This window comes from Bombina bombina, chromosome 8, assembly GCF_027579735.1.
Source record: "Bombina bombina isolate aBomBom1 chromosome 8, aBomBom1.pri, whole genome shotgun sequence".
NCBI lineage: Eukaryota > Metazoa > Chordata > Amphibia > Anura > Bombinatoridae > Bombina > Bombina bombina.
In genome coordinates, this window is record NC_069506.1 from 279,177,185 (window position 1) to 279,201,358 (window position 24,174).

The 24,174-nt window shown below is 46.3% G+C and overlaps 1 protein-coding gene across 1 annotated transcript in view; it reads right to left on the minus strand.

Annotated features, from left to right (window-relative positions):
• BACE1 (beta-secretase 1) overlaps positions 1–6,062 on the minus strand; it is a 274,120-nt gene extending 268,058 nt beyond the window's left edge. The window contains exon 1 of the mRNA XM_053691400.1: positions 3,791–6,062. Coding sequence (XP_053547375.1) covers positions 3,791–4,051 — 261 coding nt within the window. The 5' untranslated portion in view covers positions 4,052–6,062. The remainder of the gene's footprint in view (positions 1–3,790) is intronic.
• Positions 6,063–24,174: the final 18,112 nt, after the last annotated feature.

Here is a 24,174-nt window from a genome sequence, read left to right on the forward strand (position 1 = left end):
GCTATGCGATCCTGCATTTGAGTAATGTGTTCTATGACACTACGGTAGGGAGTGGTCTCCTTTTCCCAGGTTTCTTTAACTTTATCGAGTAAGCCCCTAGGGTGTTGCCCATACAACTCGAAGGGGAAGAAACCTGTAGGAGGACTGAGGAACCTCCCTAATGGCAAACATTAAATATGGAGCAAGTGGTCCCAATTCTTTCCATCTGTGTCAATTGCATGGCGTAGCATGGTCTTAAAGGTCTTATTGAATCTTTCCACTAAACCGTCTGTTTGGGGGGTGATACACAGAAGTTTTTAACTGTTTTATTTTAAGGAGTGTACACAACTCCTTCATAACTCGGGACATAAAAGCGGTTACCTGATCAGTTAGGATTTCTTTTGGGATTCCCACCCAACTAAATATATGTACTAGTTCTTTTGCTATGGATTTAGAGGACTTACGAAGAGGTATAGCCTCTGGATAACGTGTAGCATAGTCTAAGACCACTAATATATACTGGTGTCCTCTAGATGACTTTGGTAAAGGCCCCACTATATCCATTGCAATCCGGTCAAAGGGAACATCGATTATGGGCAGTGGAATTAACAGACTACAAAACACCTTTAAAGGGGCTGTGTGCTGACATTCAGGACAGGAGGAGAAATAATTTGTAATATCAGCCATTATTCCAGGCCAGTAAAACCTCCTAAGGATTCTTTATTTAGGTTTTATCCTAGGTGTCCTTCTAGTAAATGGCTATGAGAGAGATTTAAGATAGTATTTTGAAACACCTTTGGTACAAGTAACTGTCTAATTACATCTGCTCCTTTTTATCAATTCGATATAGCAAGTTACTAGACACTTCAAAGTGTGGAAAAGTATGTAGCCTTTCTGGTTCCTGTACTACTCTGTTTATGACTCGAACATTCTTTCTAGCTTTGGCTAGAATGGGGTCTTCCCACTGGGACCTTCTGAAATTCTGAAATCCTCATGACTAGTCTTTAGGTGGACCAACTCAGTTTCAGAACTATCATCTGGGTTGTTTACATCAGAACTTAAATTCTCTCCCAATAGAGTAGTCATGAGGAACAGAACCTTTTTAACAATTTTTCTTCCGGACTGTTTTCCTTTTTCTAACAGAGCCCACAAATCAAGAAACTTTGGAAAATATATCCAATAATAACATCATGTGGTAGTCGGGGTAATACACCTTCACGGAAATGTATAGCCCCAAAATGGGTCCCAAACTCAACTTCAGCTTTGGGGTATTCTCTGGTATCCCTGTGAACACAAACAACTTTCAATTTCTTTGTGTAATCAATTTGGTAGTGTGGTATACAGCTTTCTAAGACTAAAGTTACTACAGTTCCTGAATCAAGTAAGGCTTTTGTTTATCATAACTGGACACCAGGGATGACTATTTACCCCTCAGTATTACAGAATTTCCCTAGGGTTGATCACAATGAGTAAGGAGTTGCTTCTTAACTCATACTACACTGCATTGCTTCTATCTGTAAAGGACACATATGAAAAATGGGCAGTTTTGTGACATTTAAAACACTTTATCAAAGAGTTCTGGTCATTTTTAGCCCCTTTTAGTCTGTAGACTGGTAACGATTTCTGTCACCCTGGAATTCAGTGCATGGTTCCTTCATTCCTTTTGGTTTTACTACAGTCTTACCAACTTTAGTGTATCCATGGGCCCTCAGGTTGGTGCGCTGTTCAGTATGTGTTGGCATTGACAATTCTCCAACTGCAATATACCTCTCTACCAGGGCAACCAGTTTCTCGGCACTATGGGGATCACATTGACCCACCCAGCTGCGAAGAGGCATTGGTAGACTTCTCAGGAATCTGTCCATTACTAAAATTTCAACTATACGGCTGGGTGTATTGATTTCAGGTTGCAACCATTTTCAAGTGAGGTGGATAACATTTGAGACCTCACTGATGTGTCAGAACAGAATGTCCAAGTATGGAAACTCTGGGCATGTACTGCCGGTGTCACTCCAAGTTGTGCTAGAATCTCTGCCTTTAGTTTTTAGTAATTGTTGGCCTTTGCTGGCTCCAGGTCATAATATGCTTTTGGAGTTCCCCAGTCAGGAAAGGGACTAAGAGGCTGGCCCATTGCATAGTTGACCACCCCTCTCTCTCTGCAGTACGTGCAAAAGTCAATAAATACGCCTCTATCTCATCGCTTGGCTCCCGGGGTTATTGCCTCAGCAGTTCCTTCAAGTCTCTCTGACAAAGACCGGAGCTCCTGTTGTACAGTCAGAGTGGCTTTCCACTGTTCAGCCAGAACTAGCTGACTTGCTTCTGCTTGCGCAGTCCCCATATGTCGCATAAGAGCTTCTGTGCTATCCTTCTGAGTCTTAGTGCAGCAACCCCCTCCGCCTGGACCAGGACCAACTGTTGTAAGGCAGCAATAGACTCAGTGGTTTTCACATTTGCCTCTTGTTGGACGGCTGTGGAGTGCAGTATCACTTTAAAAAAGTTCTCCATTTTATTAACAGAGGAAACACTTATGTCCTCAGACCTTCTGTGCAGCTTGCCCGTATTCTCCACCATATGTGACAGGATTCCTCTTGTTTCCTGTCTTGGGACTTTAGACTGCCACACAGTCTTTTAGGCAATAAGTATCCACCCACACAGTAATGGAGTTCAAGCGACAGTCTGCCTGTTTATTTTGCATGTGACAGGCAATTCAAATGAAAACAGTAGCAAAATATAAAACAAAATCCTGGCCATCTAGGCACTAACTTAACATACAACAACAGTGTCTAACTAGTGTCATTCAGCTAGTCTAGAACTGATAAAACTAACATAAACAAAGTTAAAGGCAAAAGATTTTTACCTTAATGTATAGGGCATTTAAACATCAGACAGTTGCTCCTCTTTCTTGCAGTGAGGAAGTGAAGGCCCTGAACTAACTCAGTCTTAGGCTTTTTAGCAGCATGATTACACACCTGTGCACTGCTGCAGTATCTAAGAAACTAATTAGCTGCAAATCCTGGACTGGAACCTAAAGTAATCGAACTATGTGACAGAACCCTTTTCCTCACATATGCCTTCTATAACAAAACCATGGGATCTGTCACAGTACACATAAAAATTAATAAATACATATGTACACATATAAATACATATGTACACATATATAAACATGTATATACATACATATACATATTTAGACTATATCGCTTGTACGCTGCAATTAGCTCGCCACTCATAATCTAGCCCTAATCCAGCAATGGTGTGTATAATGTAACCAGTGATTCAGTTTGTGCCATTAGTTTGTGGTACAATATGTGAATGCTGGTGCATGAAGCATGAGTAGCATATGCACATATGTCTATGAAGCAGCAATAGCTTTTACTGGGAGCATTTTTGTTGATACAATTATATCGCAAAAAATGCTTCTATTTAAAACAGACATGCTCTCACGCATATTTTAATTGTGACTGCTCTGTGTTTCTACCACTAACAACCCAAATGATAAAGTTTGTACCTAGTTTATATGAAGAATCTCACTTTGATAAGCAGGTGACGTGCAATTGTGCCCCTGAGTACCACCCACACTGCTAGCTACAAGTGTGACACATCATGTGATAGAATGTTATTGCCAATATAAGAACACGTTACCTCCCGTTTTACAGTTCTGTAAAACGCACATGTGTAACTGAAAATGTTGATAATAAATAAATAAAAGTAATACATATTTTAAAGCTGATGATTCCATGTTATCATAACAACAAGCAGCAGCTTCCCCAGTTCAGTGACATTGGTGAATGATGAGGGCAATACTTACCATCTGCTGAGGAGTGCCAACCGTCATTTCTACGTAATATCCTTGACCCGATTTTCCCCTCAGATTGTCTATCATATCTATGAAATTACTGTTGTCCCCTGTCTCTTCCACTGAGCGCTTAGTTCGATGCCCCACAACAGTGCCTGGATGTGGAGAGTTCTTTAAGGGAATTCTGATGGCCACCTGACCAGCGCTGGGCAAAATGGAGGGCAGCATGAACAGCAGAAAACAGCTGGCAATGGCATATGTCACAGGCTCCATCTTACAGCAAAATCCACGTTAGTTTTATATCAGTGGTGGAACCTCTCTGTATGGCTGTGTATTACAGGGCATGCATCTCAGTCTATATTTCGTAGGGCTGGCACGTATATTATAGAACTGGCATTTCTCTGTGGGCAATTTAGAACAGGACTGAAACCCCCTTTATAAATGTGTCATTATAGGCACCTTTTTTTCCTGGGTTACATACCTGACAACTCTCTCGGCTGGGCTATTTATCTCAAAACTGGCACCTCTCTCTGCTGACGGTATAACTGTTTACTATCAGGACTGGCACCTCTCTCTACTGACTGTATAACTGTTTATTATAAGGACTGTCACCTCTCTCTGCTGACGGTATAACTATTTATTATCAGGACTGGCTATTCTCTCTGCTGGGGGTTTAACTGTTTATTATCAGGACTGGCACCTCTCTCTGCTGGCAGTATAACTGTTTACTATCAGGACTGGCACCTCTCTCTGCTGACTGTATAACTGTTTATTATCAGGACTGGCACCTCTCTCTGCTCACTGTATAACTGTTTATTATATGGAATGACACCTCTCTCTGCTGACAATATAACTGTTTATTATCAGGACTGGCACCTCTCTCTGCTGACTGTATAACTGTTTATTATCAGGACTGGCACCTCTCTCTGCTCACTGTATAACTGTTTATTATATGGAATGACACCTCTCTCTGCTGACAATATAACTATTTATTATTAGGACTGACACCTCTCTCTGCTGACGGTATAACTGTTTACTATCAGGACTGGCACCTCTCTCTACTGACTGTATAACTGTTTATTATAAGGACTGTCAACTCTCTCTGCTGACGGTATAACTATTTATTATCAGGACTGACTATTCTCTCTGCTGGGGGTTTAACTGTTTATTATCAGGACTGGCACCTCTCTCTGCTGGCAGTATAACTGTTTACTATCAGGACTGGCACCTCTCTCTGCTGACTGTATAACTGCTTATTATCAGGACTGGCACCTCTCTCTGCTCACTGTATAACTGTTTATTATATGGAATGACACCTCTCTCTGCTGACAATATAACTGTTTATTATCAGGAATGGCACCTCTCTCTGCTGACTGTATAACTGTTTATTATCAGGACTGGCACCTCTCTCTGCTCACTGTATAACTGTTTATTATATGGAATGACACCTCTCTCTGCTGACAATATAACTATTTATTATTAGGACTGACACCTCTCTCTGCTGACGGTATAACTGTTTATTATCAGGACTTGCACCTCTCTCTGCTCACTGTATAACTGTTTATTATATGGAATGACACCTCTCTCTGCTGACAATATAACTGTTTATTATCAGGACTTGCTCCTCTCTCTGCTGACTCTATAACTATTTATTATCAGGACTTGCACCTCTCTCTGCTGACTGTATAACTATTTATTATCAGGACTTGCACCTCTCTCTGCTGGGCTGTCTACTTATTTATTATCAGGACTGGCACCTCTCTAGGCTGACTGTGTACCTCTATATTATCAGGACTGGCGTCTCTCTCTGCTGACTGTATAACTGTTTATTATCAGGACTGGCGTCTCTCTCTGTTGACTGTATAACTGTTTATTATCAAGACTGGCGTCTCTCTCTGCTGGGCTGTCTGCCTGTTTATGATCAAGACTGGCACCTCTCTATGCTGACTGTGTGCCTCTAGATTATCAGGATTGGCACTTCTCTATGCTGCCTGTATATATGTATATAATGAGTGGTACCTCTCTCTGCTGACTGTATAACTGTTTATTATCAGGACTGGCACCTCTCTCTGCTGGGCTGTCTACCTGTTTATTATCAGGACTGGCACCTCTCTCTGCTGGGCTGTCTACCTGTTTATTATCAGGACTGGCACCTCTCTCTGCTGGGCTGTCTACCTGTTAATTATCAGGACTGGCACCTCTCTATGCTGACTGTTTACCTGTATATTATCAGGACTGACACCTCTCTATGCTGGCTGTATACATGTATATAATCAGGAGTGGTACTTCTCTCTACTGGGCTGTTTACCTGTGTGTTAACAGGACTGGAACCTCTCAGCTGGCTATGTAACTGTTTATAATCAGGACTGGCACATCTCTCTACTTGACTGTATACATGTATATAATCAGGACTGGCACATCTCTCTACTTGACTTTATACCTGTATATAATCAGGACTGGCACATCTCCCTACTTGACTGTTTACCTATGTGTTAACAGGACTGGCACATCTCTCTACTTGGCTGTTTACCTGTGTATTAACAGGACTGGCACCTCTCAGCTGGCTGTGTACCTGTGTATTATCAGCACTGGCTGTGTATGGGGACTGATGCTACTGTGTACTGTGTGCCTTGCTTCTGGCTCGTCTCCATCAGTTCATCAACCAGCTGGGACCATCTCAGCTCTGAGCATCTCTCTTACAGACCTGTCTCCTTGCCGGGGATGCAATGGGAAGAACCAGGCTGGGTGCTACAAGGTGAGTCCTGCTGCCCCCTCTCCTGGCATGATTGGTTTTTGGTACCTTCCTGCGGCAGCGGCTCACATCCCTGGTGACAGCCTTGTCAGAGGATCAATTGCTTGGTAGTGAAGCCAGTAATGGGAGGATGATGCTCTGAGCAGAGGGGAGGAGGAGGGGGGAGGGTTCCTGCAGATCTATGGGAAATGTAGTTCCTGTCGGTAACACAGGGCTATGCATATTCCAGAATGATTTGTGCCAGAAGGTTGCTAGGGGGCGTGTGTAGCCATCTGGCCCACAGAATTTGCACTTTGTGTTTTATTATAAGTTAATGGCATCACTGCCTATTATGTTTACTCCCTTAATGTGATTTGTTTTTTTATGTATCAGTTACAGCCTTCTTACGACACAAGACAGTAACTAGCGCTGCACCCCAAACCTCTACACATGAGACCTGACAGTAACTAGCACTGCACCCCAAACCTGTACACGAGACCTGACAGTAACTAGCGCTGTTCCCCAAACCTGTACACAGAAAACCTGACAATAACTGGCGCTGCACCCAAAAACTGTACACAGGAAACCTGACAGTAACTGGCACTGAACCTAAAACCTGTACATGAAACCTCACAGTAACTAGAGCTTTACCCCAAAACCTGTAAACATGAAACCTTACAGTAACTAGCCCTGTACCCCAAAACCTGTACACATGAGAGCTGACAGTAACTAGCCCTGTACCCCAAAACCTGTACACATGAGACCTGACAGTAACTAGCCCTGTACCCCAAACCTGTACACATGAGACCTGACAGTAACTAGCGCTGCACCCCAAACCTCTACACATGAAACCTGATAGTAACTAGCGCTGCACCCCAAACCTGTACACGAGACCTGACAGTAACTGGCACTGAACCCAAAACCTGTACACATGAAACCTGACAGTAACTGGCACTGAACCCAAAACCTGTACACATGAAACCTGACAGTAACTGACACTGAACCCAAAACCTGTACACATGAAACCTGACAGTAACTAGCGCTGTACCCCAAACCTGTACACTTGAGACCTGACAGTAACTGGCGCTGTACCCCAAACCTGTACACATGAGACCTGACAGTAACTAGCGCTGTACCCCAAACCTGTACACATGAAACCTGACAGTAACTAGTGCTGTACCCCAAACCTGTACACATGAGACCTGACAGTAACTAGCGCAGTACCCCAAACCTGTACACATGAAACCTGACAGTAAATAGCGCTGTACCCCAAACCTGTACACATGAAACCTGACAGTAACTGGCGCTGTACCCCAAACCTGTACACATGAGACCTGACAGTAACTAGCGCTGTACCCCAAACCTGTACACATGAAACCTGACAGTAACTAGTGCTGTACCCCAAACCTGTACACATGAGACCTGACAGTAACTAGCGCTGTACCCCAAACCTGTACACATGAAACCTGACAGTAAATAGCGCTGTACCCCAAACCTGTACACATGAAACCTGACAGTAACTGGCGCTGTACCCCAAACCTGTACACATGAAACCTGACAGTAACTAGCGCTGTACCCCAAACCTGTACACTTGAGACCTGACAGTAACTGGCGCTGTACCCCAAACCTGTACACATGAGACCTGACAGTAACTAGCGCTGTACCCCAAACCTGTACACATGAAACCTGACAGTAACTAGTGCTGTACCCCAAACCTGTACACATGAGACCTGACAGTAACTAGCGCAGTACCCCAAACCTGTACACATGAAACCTGACAGTAACTAGTGCTGTACCCCAAACCTGTACACATGAGACCTGACAGTAACTAGCGCTGTACCCCAAACCTGTACACATGAAACCTGACAGTAACTAGTGCTGTACCCCAAACCTGTACACTTGAGACCTGACAGTAACTGGCGCTGTACCCCAAACCTGTACACATGAGACCTGACAGTAACTAGCGCTGTACCCCAAACCTGTACACATGAAACCTGACAGTAACTAGTGCTGTACCCCAAACCTGTACACATGAGACCTGACAGTAACTAGCGCAGTACCCCAAACCTGTACACATGAAACCTGACAGTAAATAGCGCTGTACCCCAAACCTGTACACATGAAACCTGACAGTAACTGGCGCTGTACCCCAAACCTGTACACATGAGACCTGACAGTAACTAGCGCTGTACCCCAAACCTGTACACATGAAACCTGACAGTAACTAGTGCTGTACCCCAAACCTGTACACATGAGACCTGACAGTAACTAGCGCTGTACCCCAAACCTGTACACATGAAACCTGACAGTAAATAGCGCTGTACCCCAAACCTGTACACATGAAACCTGACAGTAACTGGCGCTGTACCCCAAACCTGTACACATGAAACCTGACAGTAACTAGCGCTGTACCCCAAACCTGTACACATGAGACCTGACAGTAACTAGCGCTGTACCCCAAACCTGTACACATGAGACCTGACAGTAACTAGCGCTGTACCCCAAACCTGTACACATGAGACCTGACAGTAACTAGCGCTGTACCCCAAACCTGTACACATGAGACCTGACAGTAACTAGCGCTGTACCCCAAACCTGTACACATGAGACCTGACAGTAACTAGCGCTGTACCCCAAACCTGTACACATGAGACCTGACAGTAACTAGCGCTGTACCCCAAACCTGTACACATGAGACCTGACAGTAACTAGCCCTGTACCCCAAACCTGTACACATGAAACCTGACAGTAACTGGCGCTGTACCCCAAACCTGTACACATGAGACCTGACAGTAACTAGTGCTGTACCCCAAACTTGTACACATGAGACCTGACAGTAACTAGCGCTGTACCCCAAACCTGTACACATGAGACCTGACAGTAACTAGTGTTGTACCCCAAACCTGTACACATGAGACCTGACAGTAACTAGCGCTGTACCCCAAACCTGTACACATGAGACCTGACAGTAACTAGCGCTGTACCCCAAACCTGTACACATGAGACCTGACAGTAACTAGCCCTGTACCCCAAACCTGTACACATGAGACCTGACAGTAACTAGTGCTGTACCCCAAACCTGTACACATGAGACCTGACAGTAACCAGTGCTGTACCCCAAACCTGCACACATGAGACCTGACAGTAACTAACGCTGTACCGCAAACCTGTACACTGGAAACCTGACAGTAACTAACACTGTACCGCAAACCTGTACACATGAGACCTGACAGTAACTAGCGCTGTACCCCAAACCTGTACACATGAGACCTGACAGTAACAAGTGTTGTACCCCAAACCTGTACACATGAGACCTGACAGTAACTAGCGCTGTACCCCAAACCTGTACACATGAGACCTGACAGTAACTAGCGCTGTACCCCAAACCTGTACACATGAGACCTGACAGTAACTAGCGCTGTACCCCAAACCTGTACACATGAGACCTGACAGTAACTAACTCTGTACCCCAAACCTGCACACATGAGACCTGACAGTAACTAGCGCTGTACCCCAAACCTGTACACATGAGACCTGACAGTAACTAGCGCTGTACCCCAAACCTGTACACATGAGACCTGACAGTAACTGGCGCTGCACCCCAAACCTGTACACATGAGACCTGGCAGTAACTAACGCTGTACCCCAAACCTGTACACAGGAAACCTGACAGTAACTAGCGCTGTACCCCAAACCTGTACACATGAAACCTGACAGTAACTAGCGCCGTACCCTAAACCTGTACACATGAGACCTGACAATAACTAGCGCTGTACCCCAAAATCTGTACACATGAGACCTGACAGTAGCTAGCACTGTACCCCAAACCTGTACACATGAGACCTGACAATAACTAGCGCTGTACCCCAAAATCTGTACACATGAGACCTGACAGTAACTAACGCTGTACCCCAAACCTGTACACATGAGACCTGACAGTAACTAGCGCTGTACCCCAAACCTGTACACATGAGACCTGACAGTAACTAGCGCTGTACCCCAAACCTGTACACATGAGACCTGACAGTAACTAGCGCTGTACCCCAAACCTATACACATGAGACCTGACAGTAACTAGCGCTGTACCCCAAACCTGTACACATGAGACCTGACAGTAACTGACGCTGTACCCCAAACCTGTACACAGGAAACCTGACAGTAACTAGCGCTGTACCCCAAACCTGTACACATGAAACTTGACAGTAACTAGCGCCGTACCCTAAACCTGTACACATGAGACCTGACAATAACTAGCGCTGTACCCCAAAATCTGTACACATGAGACCTGACAGTAGCTAGCACTGTACCCCAAACCTGTACACATGAGACCTGACAATAACTAGCGCTGTACCCCCAAAATCTGCACACATGAGACCTGACAGTAACTAACGCTGTACCCCAAACCTGTACACATGAGACCTGACAGTAACTAGCGCTGTACCCCAAACCTGTACACATGAGACCTGACAGTAACTAGCGCTGTACCCCAAACCTGTACAGTTACACGAGACCTGACAGTAACTAGCGCTGTACCCCAAACCTGTACACATGAAACCAGACAGGTTTCATGTGTACAGGTTTGGGGTACATCGCTATTTACTGTCTGGTTTCATGTGTACAGGTTTGGGGTACAGCGCTAGTTACTGTCAGGTCTCATGTGTACAGGTTTGGGGTACAGCGCTAGTTACTGTCAGGTTTCATGTGTACAGGTTTGGGGTACAGCGCTAGTTACTGTCAGGTCTCATGTGTACATGTTTGGGGTACAGCGCTAGTTACTGTCAGGTTTAATGTGTACAGGTTTGGGGTACAGCGCTAGTTACTGTCAGGTTTCATGTGTACAGGTTTGGGGTACAGCACTAGTTACTGTCAGGTCTCATGTGTACATGTTTGGGGTACAGCGCTAGTTACTGTCAGGTCTCATGTGTACAGGTTTGGGGTACAGCGCTAGTTACTGTCAGGTTTCATGTGTACAGGTTTGGGGTACAGCGCTAGTTACTGTCAGGTTTCATGTGTACAGGTTTGGGGTACAGCGCTAGTTACTGTCAGGTTTCATGTGTACAGGTTTGGGGTACAGCGCTAGTTACTGTCAGGTCTCATGTGTACAGGTTTGGGGTACAGCGCTAGTTACTGTCAGGTTTCATGTGTACATGTTTGGGGTACAGTGCTAGTTACTGTCAGGTTTCCTGTGTACAGGTTTGGGGTACAGTGTTAGTTACTGTCAGGTCTCATGTGTACAGGTTTGGGGTACAGCGCTAGTTACTGTCAGGTTTCATGTGTACAGATTTTGGGGTACAGCGCTAGTTATTGTCAGGTTTCATGTGTACAGATTTGGGGTACAACACTAGTTACTGTCTGGTCTCATGTGTACAGGTTTGGGGTACAACACTAGTTACTGTCTGGTCTCATGTGTACAGGTTTATGGTACGGCGCTAGTTACTGTCAGGTTTCATGTGTACAGGTTTGGGGTACAGCGTAAGTTACTGACAATAACTAGCGCTGTACCCCAAATTTGTACACATGACACCAGACAGTAACTAGCGTTGTACCCCAAACCTGTACACATGAAACCTGACAGTAACTAGCGCTGTACCCCAAACCTGTACACATGAGACCAGACAGTAACTAGCGTTGTACCCCAAACTTGTACACAGGAAACCTGATAGTAACTAGCACTGTACCCCAAACATGTACACATGAGACCTGACAGTAACTAGCGCTGTACCCCAAACCTGACAGTAACTAGCACTGTACCCCAAACCTGTACACATGAGACCTGACAATAACTAGCGTTGTACCCCAAACCTGTACACATGAGACCTGACAGTAACTAGCGCTGTACCCCAAACCTGTACACGAGACCTGACAGTAACTAGCGCTGTACCCCAAACCTGTACACATGAACCTGACAGTAACTAGCGTTGTACCCCAAACCTGTACACATGAACCTGACAGTAACTAGCGTTGCCCCCAAACCTGCACACATGAACCTGACAGTAACTAGCGCCGTACCCCAAACCTGTACACATGAACCTGACAGTAACTAGCGCTGTACCCCAAACCTGTACACATGAACCTGACAGTAACTAGTGTTGTACCCCAAACCTGTACACATGAGACCTGACAGTAACTAGTGCTGTACCCCAAACCTGTACACATGAGACCTGACAGTAACTAGCGCTGTACCCCAAACCTGTACTCATGAAACCTGACAGTAACTAGCGCTGTACCCCAAACCTGTACTCATGAAACCTGACAGTAACTAGCCCTGTACCCCAAACCTGTACACATGAGACCTGACAGTAACTAGCGCTGTACCCCAAACCTGTACTCATGAAACCTGACAGTAACTAGTGCTGTACCCCAAACCTGTACTCATGAGACCTGACAGTAACTAGCCCTGTACCCCAAACCTGTACACATGAGACCTGACAGTAACTAGCCCTGTACCCCAAACCTGTACACATGAGACCTGACAGTAACTAGCGCTGTACCCCAAACCTGTACTCATGAAACTTGACAGTAACTAGCCCTGTACCGCAAACCTGTACACATGAGACCTGACAGTAACTAGCGCTGTACCCCAAACCTGTACTCATGAAATCTGACAGTATCTAGTGCTGTACCCCAAACCTGTACTCATGAGACCTGACAGTAACTAGCCCTGTACCCCAACCTGTACACATGAGACCTGACAGTAACTAGCGCTGTACCCCAAACCTGTACTCATGAAACCTGACAGTAACTAGCGCTGTACCCCAAACCTGTACACAGGAAACCTGACAGTAACTAGCGCTGCACCCCAAACCTGTGCACATGAGATCTGACAGTAACTAGCGCCGTACCCCAAACTTGTACACGAGACCAGAAAGTAACTAGCGTTGTACCCCAAACCTGTACACGAGACCTGACAGTAACTAGCGCTGTACCCCAAACCTGTACACATGAGACCAGACAGTAACTAGCGTTGTACCCCAAACCTGTACACACGAGACCTGACAGTAACTAGCGCTGTACCCCAAACCTGTACACAGGAAACTTGACAGTAACTAGCGCTGTACCCCAAACCTGTACAGTTACACGAGACCTGACAGTAACTAGCGCTGTACCCCAAACCTGTACACATGAAACCAAACAGTAACTAGCGCTTTACCCCAAAACCTGTACAGTTACACGAGACCTGACAGTAACTAGCACTGTACCCCAAACCTGTACACATGAAACCTGACAGTAACTAGCATTGTACCCCAAACCTGTACACATGAGACCTGACAGTAACTGCCGCTGTACCCCAAAGCTGTACACATGAGACCTGACAGTAACTAGCGCTTTACCCCCAACCCTGTACACAGGAAACCTGACAGTAACTAGCGCTGTACCCCAAACCTGTACACATGAGACCTGACAGTAACTAGCGCTTTACCCCAAAACCTGTACACAGGAAACCTGACAGTAACTAGCGCTGTACCCCAAACCTGTACACATGAGACCTGACAGTAACTAGCGCTGTACCCCAAACCTGTACATATGAAACCTGACAGTATCTGGCACTGCACCCCAAACCTGTACACATGAGACCAGACAGTAACTAATGCTGTACCCCAAACCTGTACACGAGACCTGACAGTAACTGGCGTTGTACCCCAAACCCGTACACAGGAAACTTGACAGTAACTAGCGTTGTACCCCAAACCTGTACACAAGACCAGACAGTAACTAGCGTTGTACCCCAAACCTGTACACATGAACCTGACAGTAACTAGTGCTGTACCCCAAACCTGTACACATGAAACCTGACAGTAACTAGCGCTGTACCCCAAACCTGTACACGAGACCAGACAGTAACTAGCGTTGTACCCCAAACCTGTACACATGAACCTGACAGTAACTAGCGCCGTACCCCAAATCTGTACACATGAAACCTGACAGTAACTAGCGCTGTACCCCAAAATCTGTACACATGAAACCTGACAGTAACTAGTGCTGTACCCCAAAACCTGTACACGAGACCTGACAGTAACTAGCCCTGTACCCCAAACCTGTACACAAGACCTGACAGTAACTAGCGCTGTACCCCAAACCTGTACACATGAGACCTGACAGTAACTAGCGCTGTACCCCAAACTTGTACACATGAGACCTGACAGAACTAACTCTGTACCCCAAACCTGTACACATGAGACCTGACAGTAACTAGCGCTGTACCCCAAACTTGTACACATGAGACGCGACAGTAACTAGCGCTGTACCCCAAACCTGTACACAGGAAACCTGACAGTAACTAGTGCTGTACCCCAAACCTGTACACATGAAACATGACAGTAACTAGCGCTGCACCCCAAACCTGTACACATGAAACCTTACAGTAACTAGTCCTGTACCCCAAAACCTGTACACAGGAAACCTGACAGTAACTAGCGCTGCACCCCAAACCTGTACACATGAAACCTTACAGTAACTAGTCCTGTACCCCAAAACCTGTAAACATGAAACCTGACAGTAACTAGTGCTGTACCCCAAAACCTGTACACGAGACCTGACAGTAACTAGCGCTGTACCCCAAACCTGTACACAGGAAACTTGACAGTAACTAGTGCTATACCCCAAACCTGTACATATGAGACCTGACAGTAACTAGCGCTGTACCCCAAACCTGTACATATGAGACCTGACAGTAACTAGCACTGTACCCCAAAATCTGTACACATGAGACCTGACAGTAACCAGTGCTGTACCCCAAACCTGCACACATGAGACCTGACAGTAACTAACGCTGTACCGCAAACCTGTACACTGGAAACCTGACAGCAACTAACACTGTACCGCAAACCTGTACACATGAGACCTGACAGTAACTAGCGCTGTACCCCAAACCTGTACACATGAGACCTGACAGTAACAAGTGTTGTACCCCAAACCTGTACACATGAGACCTGACAGTAACTAGCGCTGTACCCCAAACCTGTACACATGAGACCTGACAGTAACTAGCGCTGTACCCCAAACCTGTACACATGAGACCTGACAGTAACTGGCGCTGTACCCCAAACCTGTACACATGAGACCTGACAGTAACTAACTCTGTACCCCAAACCTGCACACATGAGACCTGACAGTAACTAGCGCTGTACCCCAAACCTGTACACATGAGACCTGACAGTAACTGGCGCTGCACCCCAAACCTGTACACATGAGACCTGGCAGTAACTAACGCTGTACCCCAAACCTGTACACAGGAAACCTGACAGTAACTAGCGCTGTACCCCAAACCTGTACACATGAAACCTGACAGTAACTAGCGCCGTACCCTAAACCTGTACACATGAGACCTGACAATAACTAGCGCTGTACCCCAAAATCTGTACACATGAGACCTGACAGTAGCTAGCACTGTACCCCAAACCTGTACACATGAGACCTGACAATAACTAGCGCTGTACCCCAAAATCTGTACACATGAGACCTGACAGTAACTAACGCTGTACCCCAAACCTGTACACATGAGACCTGACAGTAACTAGCGCTGTACCCCAAACCTGTACACATGAGACCTGACAGTAACTAGCGCTGTACCCCAAACCTGTACACATGAGACCTGACAGTAACTAGCGCTGTACCCCAAACCTATACACATGAGACCTGACAGTAACTAGCGCTGTACCCCAAACCTGTACACATGAGACCTGACAGTAACTGACGCTGTACCCCAAACCTGTACACAGGAAACCTGACAGTAACTAGCGCTGTACCCCAAACCTGTACACATGAAACTTGACAGTAACTAGCGCCGTACCCTAAACCTGTACACATGAGACCTGACAATAACTAGCGCTGTACCCCAAAATCTGTACACATGAGACCTGACAGTAGCTAGCACTGTACCCCAAACCTGTACACATGAGACCTGACAATAACTAGCGCTGTACCCCAAAATCTGCACACATGAGACCTGACAGTAACTAACGCTGTACCCCAAACCTGTACACATGAGACCTGACAGTAACTAGCGCTGTACCCCAAACCTGTACACATGAGACCTGACAGTAACTAGCGCTGTACCCCAAACCTGTACAGTTACACGAGACCTGACAGTAACTAGCGCTGTACCCCAAACCTGTACACATGAAACCAGACAGGTTTCATGTGTACAGGTTTGGGGTACATCGCTATTTACTGTCTGGTTTCATGTGTACAGGTTTGGGGTACAGCGCTAGTTACTGTCAGGTCTCATGTGTACAGGTTTGGGGTACAGCGCTAGTTACTGTCAGGTCTCATGTGTACAGGTTTGGGGTACAGCGCTAGTTACTGTCATGTCTCATGTGTACATGTTTGGGGTACAGCGCTAGTTACTGTCAGGTTTAATGTGTACAGGTTTGGGGTACAGCGCTAGTTACTGTCAGGCTTCATGTGTACAGGTTTGGGGTACAGCACTAGTTACTGTCAGGTCTCATGTGTACATGTTTGGGGTACAGCGCTAGTTACTGTCAGGTCTCATGTGTACAGGTTTGGGGTACAGCGCTAGTTACTGTCAGGTTTCATGTGTACAGGTTTGGGGTACAGCGCTAGTTACTGTCAGGTCTCATGTGTACAGGTTTGGGGTACAGCGCTAGTTACTGTCAGGTTTCATGTGTACAGGTTTGGGGTACAGCGCTAGTTACTGTCAGGTCTCATGTGTACAGGTTTGGGGTACAGCGCTAGTTACTGTCAGGTTTCATGTGTACATGTTTGGGGTACAGTGCTAGTTACTGTCAGGTTTCCTGTGTACAGGTTTGGGGTACAGCGCTAGTTACTGTCAGGTTTCATGTGTACAGATTTTGGGGTACAGCGCTAGTTATTGTCAGGTTTCATGTGTACAGATTTGGGGTACAACACTAGTTACTGTCTGGTCTCATGTGTACAGGTTTGGGGTACAACACTAGTTACTGTCTGGTCTCATGTGTACAGGTTTATGGTACGGCGCTAGTTACTGTCAGGTTTCATGTGTACAGGTTTGGGGTACAGCGTAAGTTACTGACAATAACTAGCGCTGTACCCCAAATTTGTACACATGACACCAGACAGTAACTAGCGTTGTACCCCAAACCTGTACACATGAAACCTGACAGTAACTAGCGCTGTACCCCAAACCTGTACACATGAGACCAGACAGTAACTAGCGTTGTACCCCAAACTTGTACACAGGAAACCTGATAGTAACTAGCACTGTACCCCAAACATGTACACATGAGACCTGACAGTAACTAGCGCTGTACCCCAAACCTGTACACATGAGACCTGACAGTAACTAGCGCTGTACCCCAAACCTGTACACGAGACCTGACAGTAACTAGCGCTGTACCCCAAACCTGTACACATGAACCTGACAGTAACTAGCGTTGTACCCCAAACCTGTACACATGAACCTGACAGTAACTAGCGTTGCCCCCAAACCTGCACACATGAACCTGACAGTAACTAGCGCCGTACCCCAAACCTGTACACATGAACCTGACAGTAACTAGCGCTGTACCCCAAACCTGTACACATGAACCTGACAGTAACTAGCGTTGCCCCCAAACCTGCACACATGAGACCTGACAGTAACTAACTCCGTACCCCAAACCTGTACACATGAGACCTGACAGTAACTAGTGTTGTACCCCAAACCTGTACACATGAGACCTGACAGTAACTAGTGCTGTACCCCAAACCTGTACACATGAGACCTGACAGTAACTAGCGCTGTACCCCAAACCTGTACTCATGAAACCTGACAGTAACTAGCGCTGTACCCCAAACCTGTACTCATGAAACCTGACAGTAACTAGCCCTGTACCCCAAACCTGTACACATGAGACCTGACAGTAACTAGCGCTGTACCCCAAACCTGTACTCATGAAACCTGACAGTAACTAGTGCTGTACCCCAAACCTGTACTCATGAGACCTGACAGTAACTAGCCCTGTACCCCAAACCTGTACACATGAGACCTGACAGTAACTAGCCCTGTACCCCAAACCTGTACACATGAGACCTGACAGTAACTAGCGCTGTACCCCAAACCTGTACTCATGAAACTTGACAGTAACTAGCCCTGTACCGCAAACCTGTACACATGAGACCTGACAGTAACTAGCGCTGTACCCCAAACCTGTACTCATGAAATCTGACAGTATCTAGTGCTGTACCCCAAACCTGTACTCATGAGACCTGACAGTAACTAGCCCTGTACCCCAAACCTGTACACATGAGACCTGACAGTAACTAGCGCTGTACCCCAAACCTGTACTCATGAAACCTGACAGTAACTAGTGCTGTACCCCAAACCTGTACTCATGAGACCTGACAGTAACTAGCCCTGTACCCCAAACCTGTACACATGAGACCTGACAGTAACTAGCCCTGTACCCCAAACCTGTACACATGAGACCTGACAGTAACTAGCGCTGTACCCCAAACCTGTACTCATGAAACTTGACAGTAACTAGCCCTGTACCGCAAACCTGTACACATGAGACCTGACAGTAACTAGCGCTGTACCCCAAACCTGTACTCATGAAATCTGACAGTATCTAGTGCTGTACCCCAAACCTGTACTCATGAGACCTGACAGTAACTAGCCCTGTACCCCAAACCTGTACACATGAGACCTGACAGTAACTAGCGCTGTACCCCAAACCTGTACTCATGAAACCTGACAGTAACTAGCGCTGTACCCCAAACCTGTACACAGGAAACCTGACAGTAACTAGCGCTGCACCCCAAACCTGTGCACATGAGATCTGACAGTAACTAGCGCCATACCCCAAACTTGTACACGAGACCAGAAAGTAACTAGCGTTGTACCCCAAACCTGTACACGAGACCTGACAGTAACTAGCGCTGTACCCCAAACCTGTACACATGAGACCAGACAGTAACTAGCGTTGTACCCCAAACCTGTACACACGAGACCTGACAGTAACTAGCGCTGTACCCCAAACCTGTATACAGGAAACTTGACAGTAACTAGCGCTGTACCCCAAACCTGTACAGTTACACGAGACCTGACAGTAACTAGCGCTGTACCCCAAACCTGTACACATGAAACCAAACAGTAACTAGCGCTTTACCCCAAAACCTGTACAGTTACACGAGACCTGACAGTAACTAGCACTGTACCCCAAACCTGTACACATGAAACCTGACAGTAACTAGCATTGTACCCCAAAGCTGTACACATGAGACCTGACAGTAACTGCCGCTGTACCCCAAAGCTGTACACATGAGACCTGACAGTAACTAGCGCTTTACCCCAAAACCTGTACACAGGAAACCTGACAGTAACTAGCGCTGTACCCCAAACCTGTACACATGAGACCTGACAGTAACTAGCGCTTTACCCCAAAACCTGTACACAGGAAACCTGACAGTAACTAGCGCTGTACCCCAAACCTGTACACATGAGACCTGACAGTAACTAGCGCTGTACCCCAAACCTGTACATATGAAACCTGACAGTATCTGGCACTGCACCCCAAACCTGTACACATGAGACCAGACAGTAACTAATGCTGTACCCCAAACCTGTACACGAGATCTGACAGTAACTGGCGTTGTACCCCAAACCTGTACACAGGAAACTTGACAGTAACTAGCGTTGTACCCCAAACCTGTACACAAGACCAGACAGTAACTAGCGTTGTACCCCAAACCTGTACACATGAACCTGACAGTAACTAGTGCTGTACCCCAAACCTGTACACATGAAACCTGACAGTAACTAGCGCTGTACCCCAAACCTGTACACAAGACCAGACAGTAACTAGCGTTGTACCCCAAACCTGTACACATGAACCTGACAGTAACTAGCGCCGTACCCCAAATCTGTACACATGAAACCTGACAGTAACTAGCGCTGTACCCCAAAATCTGTACACATGAAACCTGACAGTAACTAGTGCTGTACCCCAAAACCTGTACACGAGACCTGACAGTAACTAGTGCTGTACCCCAAACCTGTACACAAGACCTGACAGTAACTAGCGCTGTACCCCAAACCTGTACACATGAGACCTGACAGTAACTAGCGCTGTACCCCAAACTTGTACACATGAGACCTGACAGAACTAACTCTGTACCCCAAACCTGTACACATGAGACCTGACAGTAACTAGCGCTGTACCCCAAACTTGTACACATGAGACGCGACAGTAACTAGCGCTGTACCCCAAACCTGTACACAGGAAACCTGACAGTAACTAGTGCTGTACCCCAAACCTGTACACATGAAACCTGACAGTAACTAGCGCTGCACCCCAAACCTGTACACATGAAACCTTACAGTAACTAGTCCTGTACCCCAAAACCTGTAAACATGAAACCTGACAGTAACTAGTGCTGTACCCCAAAACCTGTACACGAGACCTGACAGTAACTAGCGCTGTACCCCAAACCTGTACACAGGAAACCTGACAGTAACTAGTGCTGTACCCCAAACCTGTACATATGAGACCTGACAGTAACTAGCGCTGTACCCCAAACCTGTACATATGAGACCTGACAGTAACTAGCACTGTACCCCAAAATCTGTACACATGAGACCTGACAGTAACTAGCACTGTACCCCAAACCTGTACACATGAGACCTGACAATAACTAGCGCTGTACCCCAAAATCTGTACACATGAGACCTCACAGTAACTAGTGCTGTACCCCAAACCTGTAAACAGGAAACCTGACAGTAACTAGCGCTGTACCCCAAACCTGTACACATGAAACCTCACAGTAACTAGAACTTTACCCCAAACCTGTACACATGAGACCTGACAGTAACTAGCGCTGTACCCCAAACCTGTACACATGAGACCTGACAGTAACTAGCGCTGTACCCCAAAATCTGTACACATGAGACCTGACAGTAACTAGTGCTGTACCCCAAACCTGTACACAGGAAACCTGACAGTAACTAGTGCTGTACCCCAAACCTGTACACAGGAAACCTGACAGTAACTAGCGCTGTACCCCAAACCTGTGCACATGAGATCTGACAGTAACTAGCGCCGTACCCCAAACTTGTACACGAGACCAGACAGTAACTAGCGCTGTACCCCAAAACCTGTACACGAGACCTGACAGTAACTAGCGCTGTACCCCAAACCTGTACAGTTACACGAGACCTGACAGTAACTAGTGCTGTACCCCAAACCTGTACAGTTACACGAGACCTGACAGTAACTAGTGCTGTACCCCAAACCTGTACACAGGAAACCTGACAGTAACTAGCGCCGTACCCTAAACCTGTACACAAGACCTGACAGTAACTAGCGCTGTACCCCAAAACCTGTACACAAGACCTGACAGTAACTAGCGCTGTATCCCAAACTGTACACATGAGACCTGACAGTAACTAACACTGTACCCCAAACCAGTACACATGAGACCTGATAGTAACTAACACTGTACCCCAAACCTGTACACATGAGACCTGACAGTAACTAAAACTGTACCCCAAAATCTGTACACATGAAACCTGACAGTAACTAGTGCTGTACCCCAAAACCTGTACACGAGACCTGACAGTAACTAGTGCTGTACCCCAAACCTGTACACAAGACCTGACAGTAACTAGCGCTGTACCCCAAACCTGTACACATGAGACCTGACAGTAACTAGCGCTGTAACCCAAACTTGTACACATGAGACCTGACAGAACTAACTCTGTACCCCAAACCTGTACACATGAGACCTGACAGTAACTAGCGCTGTACCCCAAACTTGTACACATGAGACGCGACAGTAACTAGCGCTGTACCCCAAACCTGTACACAGGAAACCTGACAGTAACTAGTGCTGTACCCCAAACCTGTACACATGAAACCTGACAGTAACTAGCGCTGCACCCCAAACCTGTACACATGAAACCTTACAGTAACTAGTCCTGTACCCCAAAACCTGTACACAGGAAACCTGACAGTAACTAGCGCTGCACCCCAAACCTGTACACATGAAACCTTACAGTAACTAGTCCTGTACCCCAAAACCTGTAAACATGAAACCTGACAGTAACTAGTGCTGTACCCCAAAACCTGTACACGAGACCTGACAGTAACTAGCGCTGTACCCCAAAACCTGTACACAAGACCTGACAGTAACTAGCGCTGTATCCCAAACTGTACACATGAGACCTGACAGTAACTAACACTGTACCCCAAACCTGTACACATGAGACCTGATAGTAACTAACACTGTACCCCAAACCTGTACACATGAGACCTGACAGTAACTAAAACTGTACCCCAAACTGTACACATGAGACCTGACAGTAACTAGCGTTGTACCCCAAACCTGTACACATGAGACCTGACAGTAACTAGCGCTGTACCCCAAAATCTGTACACATGAGACCTGACAGTAACTAGCGTTGTACCCCAAACCTGTACACAGGAAACCTGACAGTAACTAGCGTTGTACCCCAAACCTGTACACATGAGACCTGACAGTAACTAACACTGTACCCCAAACTGTACACATGAGACCTGACAGTAACTAACACTGTACCCCAAACCTGTACACATGAAACCTGACACTAACTAGCGCTGTACCCCAAACCTGTACACATGAGACCTGACAGTAACTAGCGCTGTACCCCAAACCTGTACACGAGACCTGACAGTAACTAGCCCTGTACCCCAAACCTGTACACATGAGACCTGACAGTAACTAGCCCTGTACTCCAAACCTGTACACATGAGACCTGACAGTAACTAGCGCTGTACCCCAAACCTGTACACGAGACCTGACAGTAACTAGCGTTGTACCCCAAACCTGTACACATGAAACCTGACAGTAACTAGTGCTGTACCCCAAACCTGTACACATGAGACCTGACAGTAACTAGCGTTGTACCCCAAACCTGTACACATGAGACCTGACAGTAACTAGCGCTGTACCCCAAACCTGTACACGAGACCTGACAGTAACTAACACTGTACCCCAAACCTGTACACATGAGACCTGACAGTAACTAGCGCTGTACCCCAAACCTGTACACGAGACCTGACAGTAACTAGCGTTGTACCCCAAACCTGTACACATGAAACCTGACAGTAACTAGTGCTGTACCCTAAACCTGTACACATGAGACCTGACAGTAACTAGCGTTGTACCCCAAACCTGTACACATGAGACCTGACAGTAACTAGCGCTGTACCCCAAACCTGTACACATGAGACCTGACAGTAACTAGCCCTGTACCCCAAACCTGTACACATGAGACCTGACAGTAACTGGCGCTGTACCCCAAACCTGTACACGAGACCTGACAGTAACTAACACTGTACCCCAAACCTGTACACATGAGACCTGACAGTAACTAACACTGTACCCCAAACCTGTACACATGAGACCTGACAGTAACTAGTGTTGTACTCCAAACCTGTACACATGAACCTGACAGTAACTAGTGCTGTACCCCAAACCTGTACACGAGACCTGACAGTAACTAGCGTTGTACCCCAAACCTGTACACATGAAACCTGACAGTAACTAGTGCTGTACTCCAAACCTGTACACATGAGACCTGACAGTAACTAGCGCTGTACCCCAAACCATTACACATGAGACTTGACAGTAACTGGCGCTGTACCCCAAACCTGTACACATGAGACCTGACAGTAACTAGCGCTGTACCCCAAACCATTACACATGA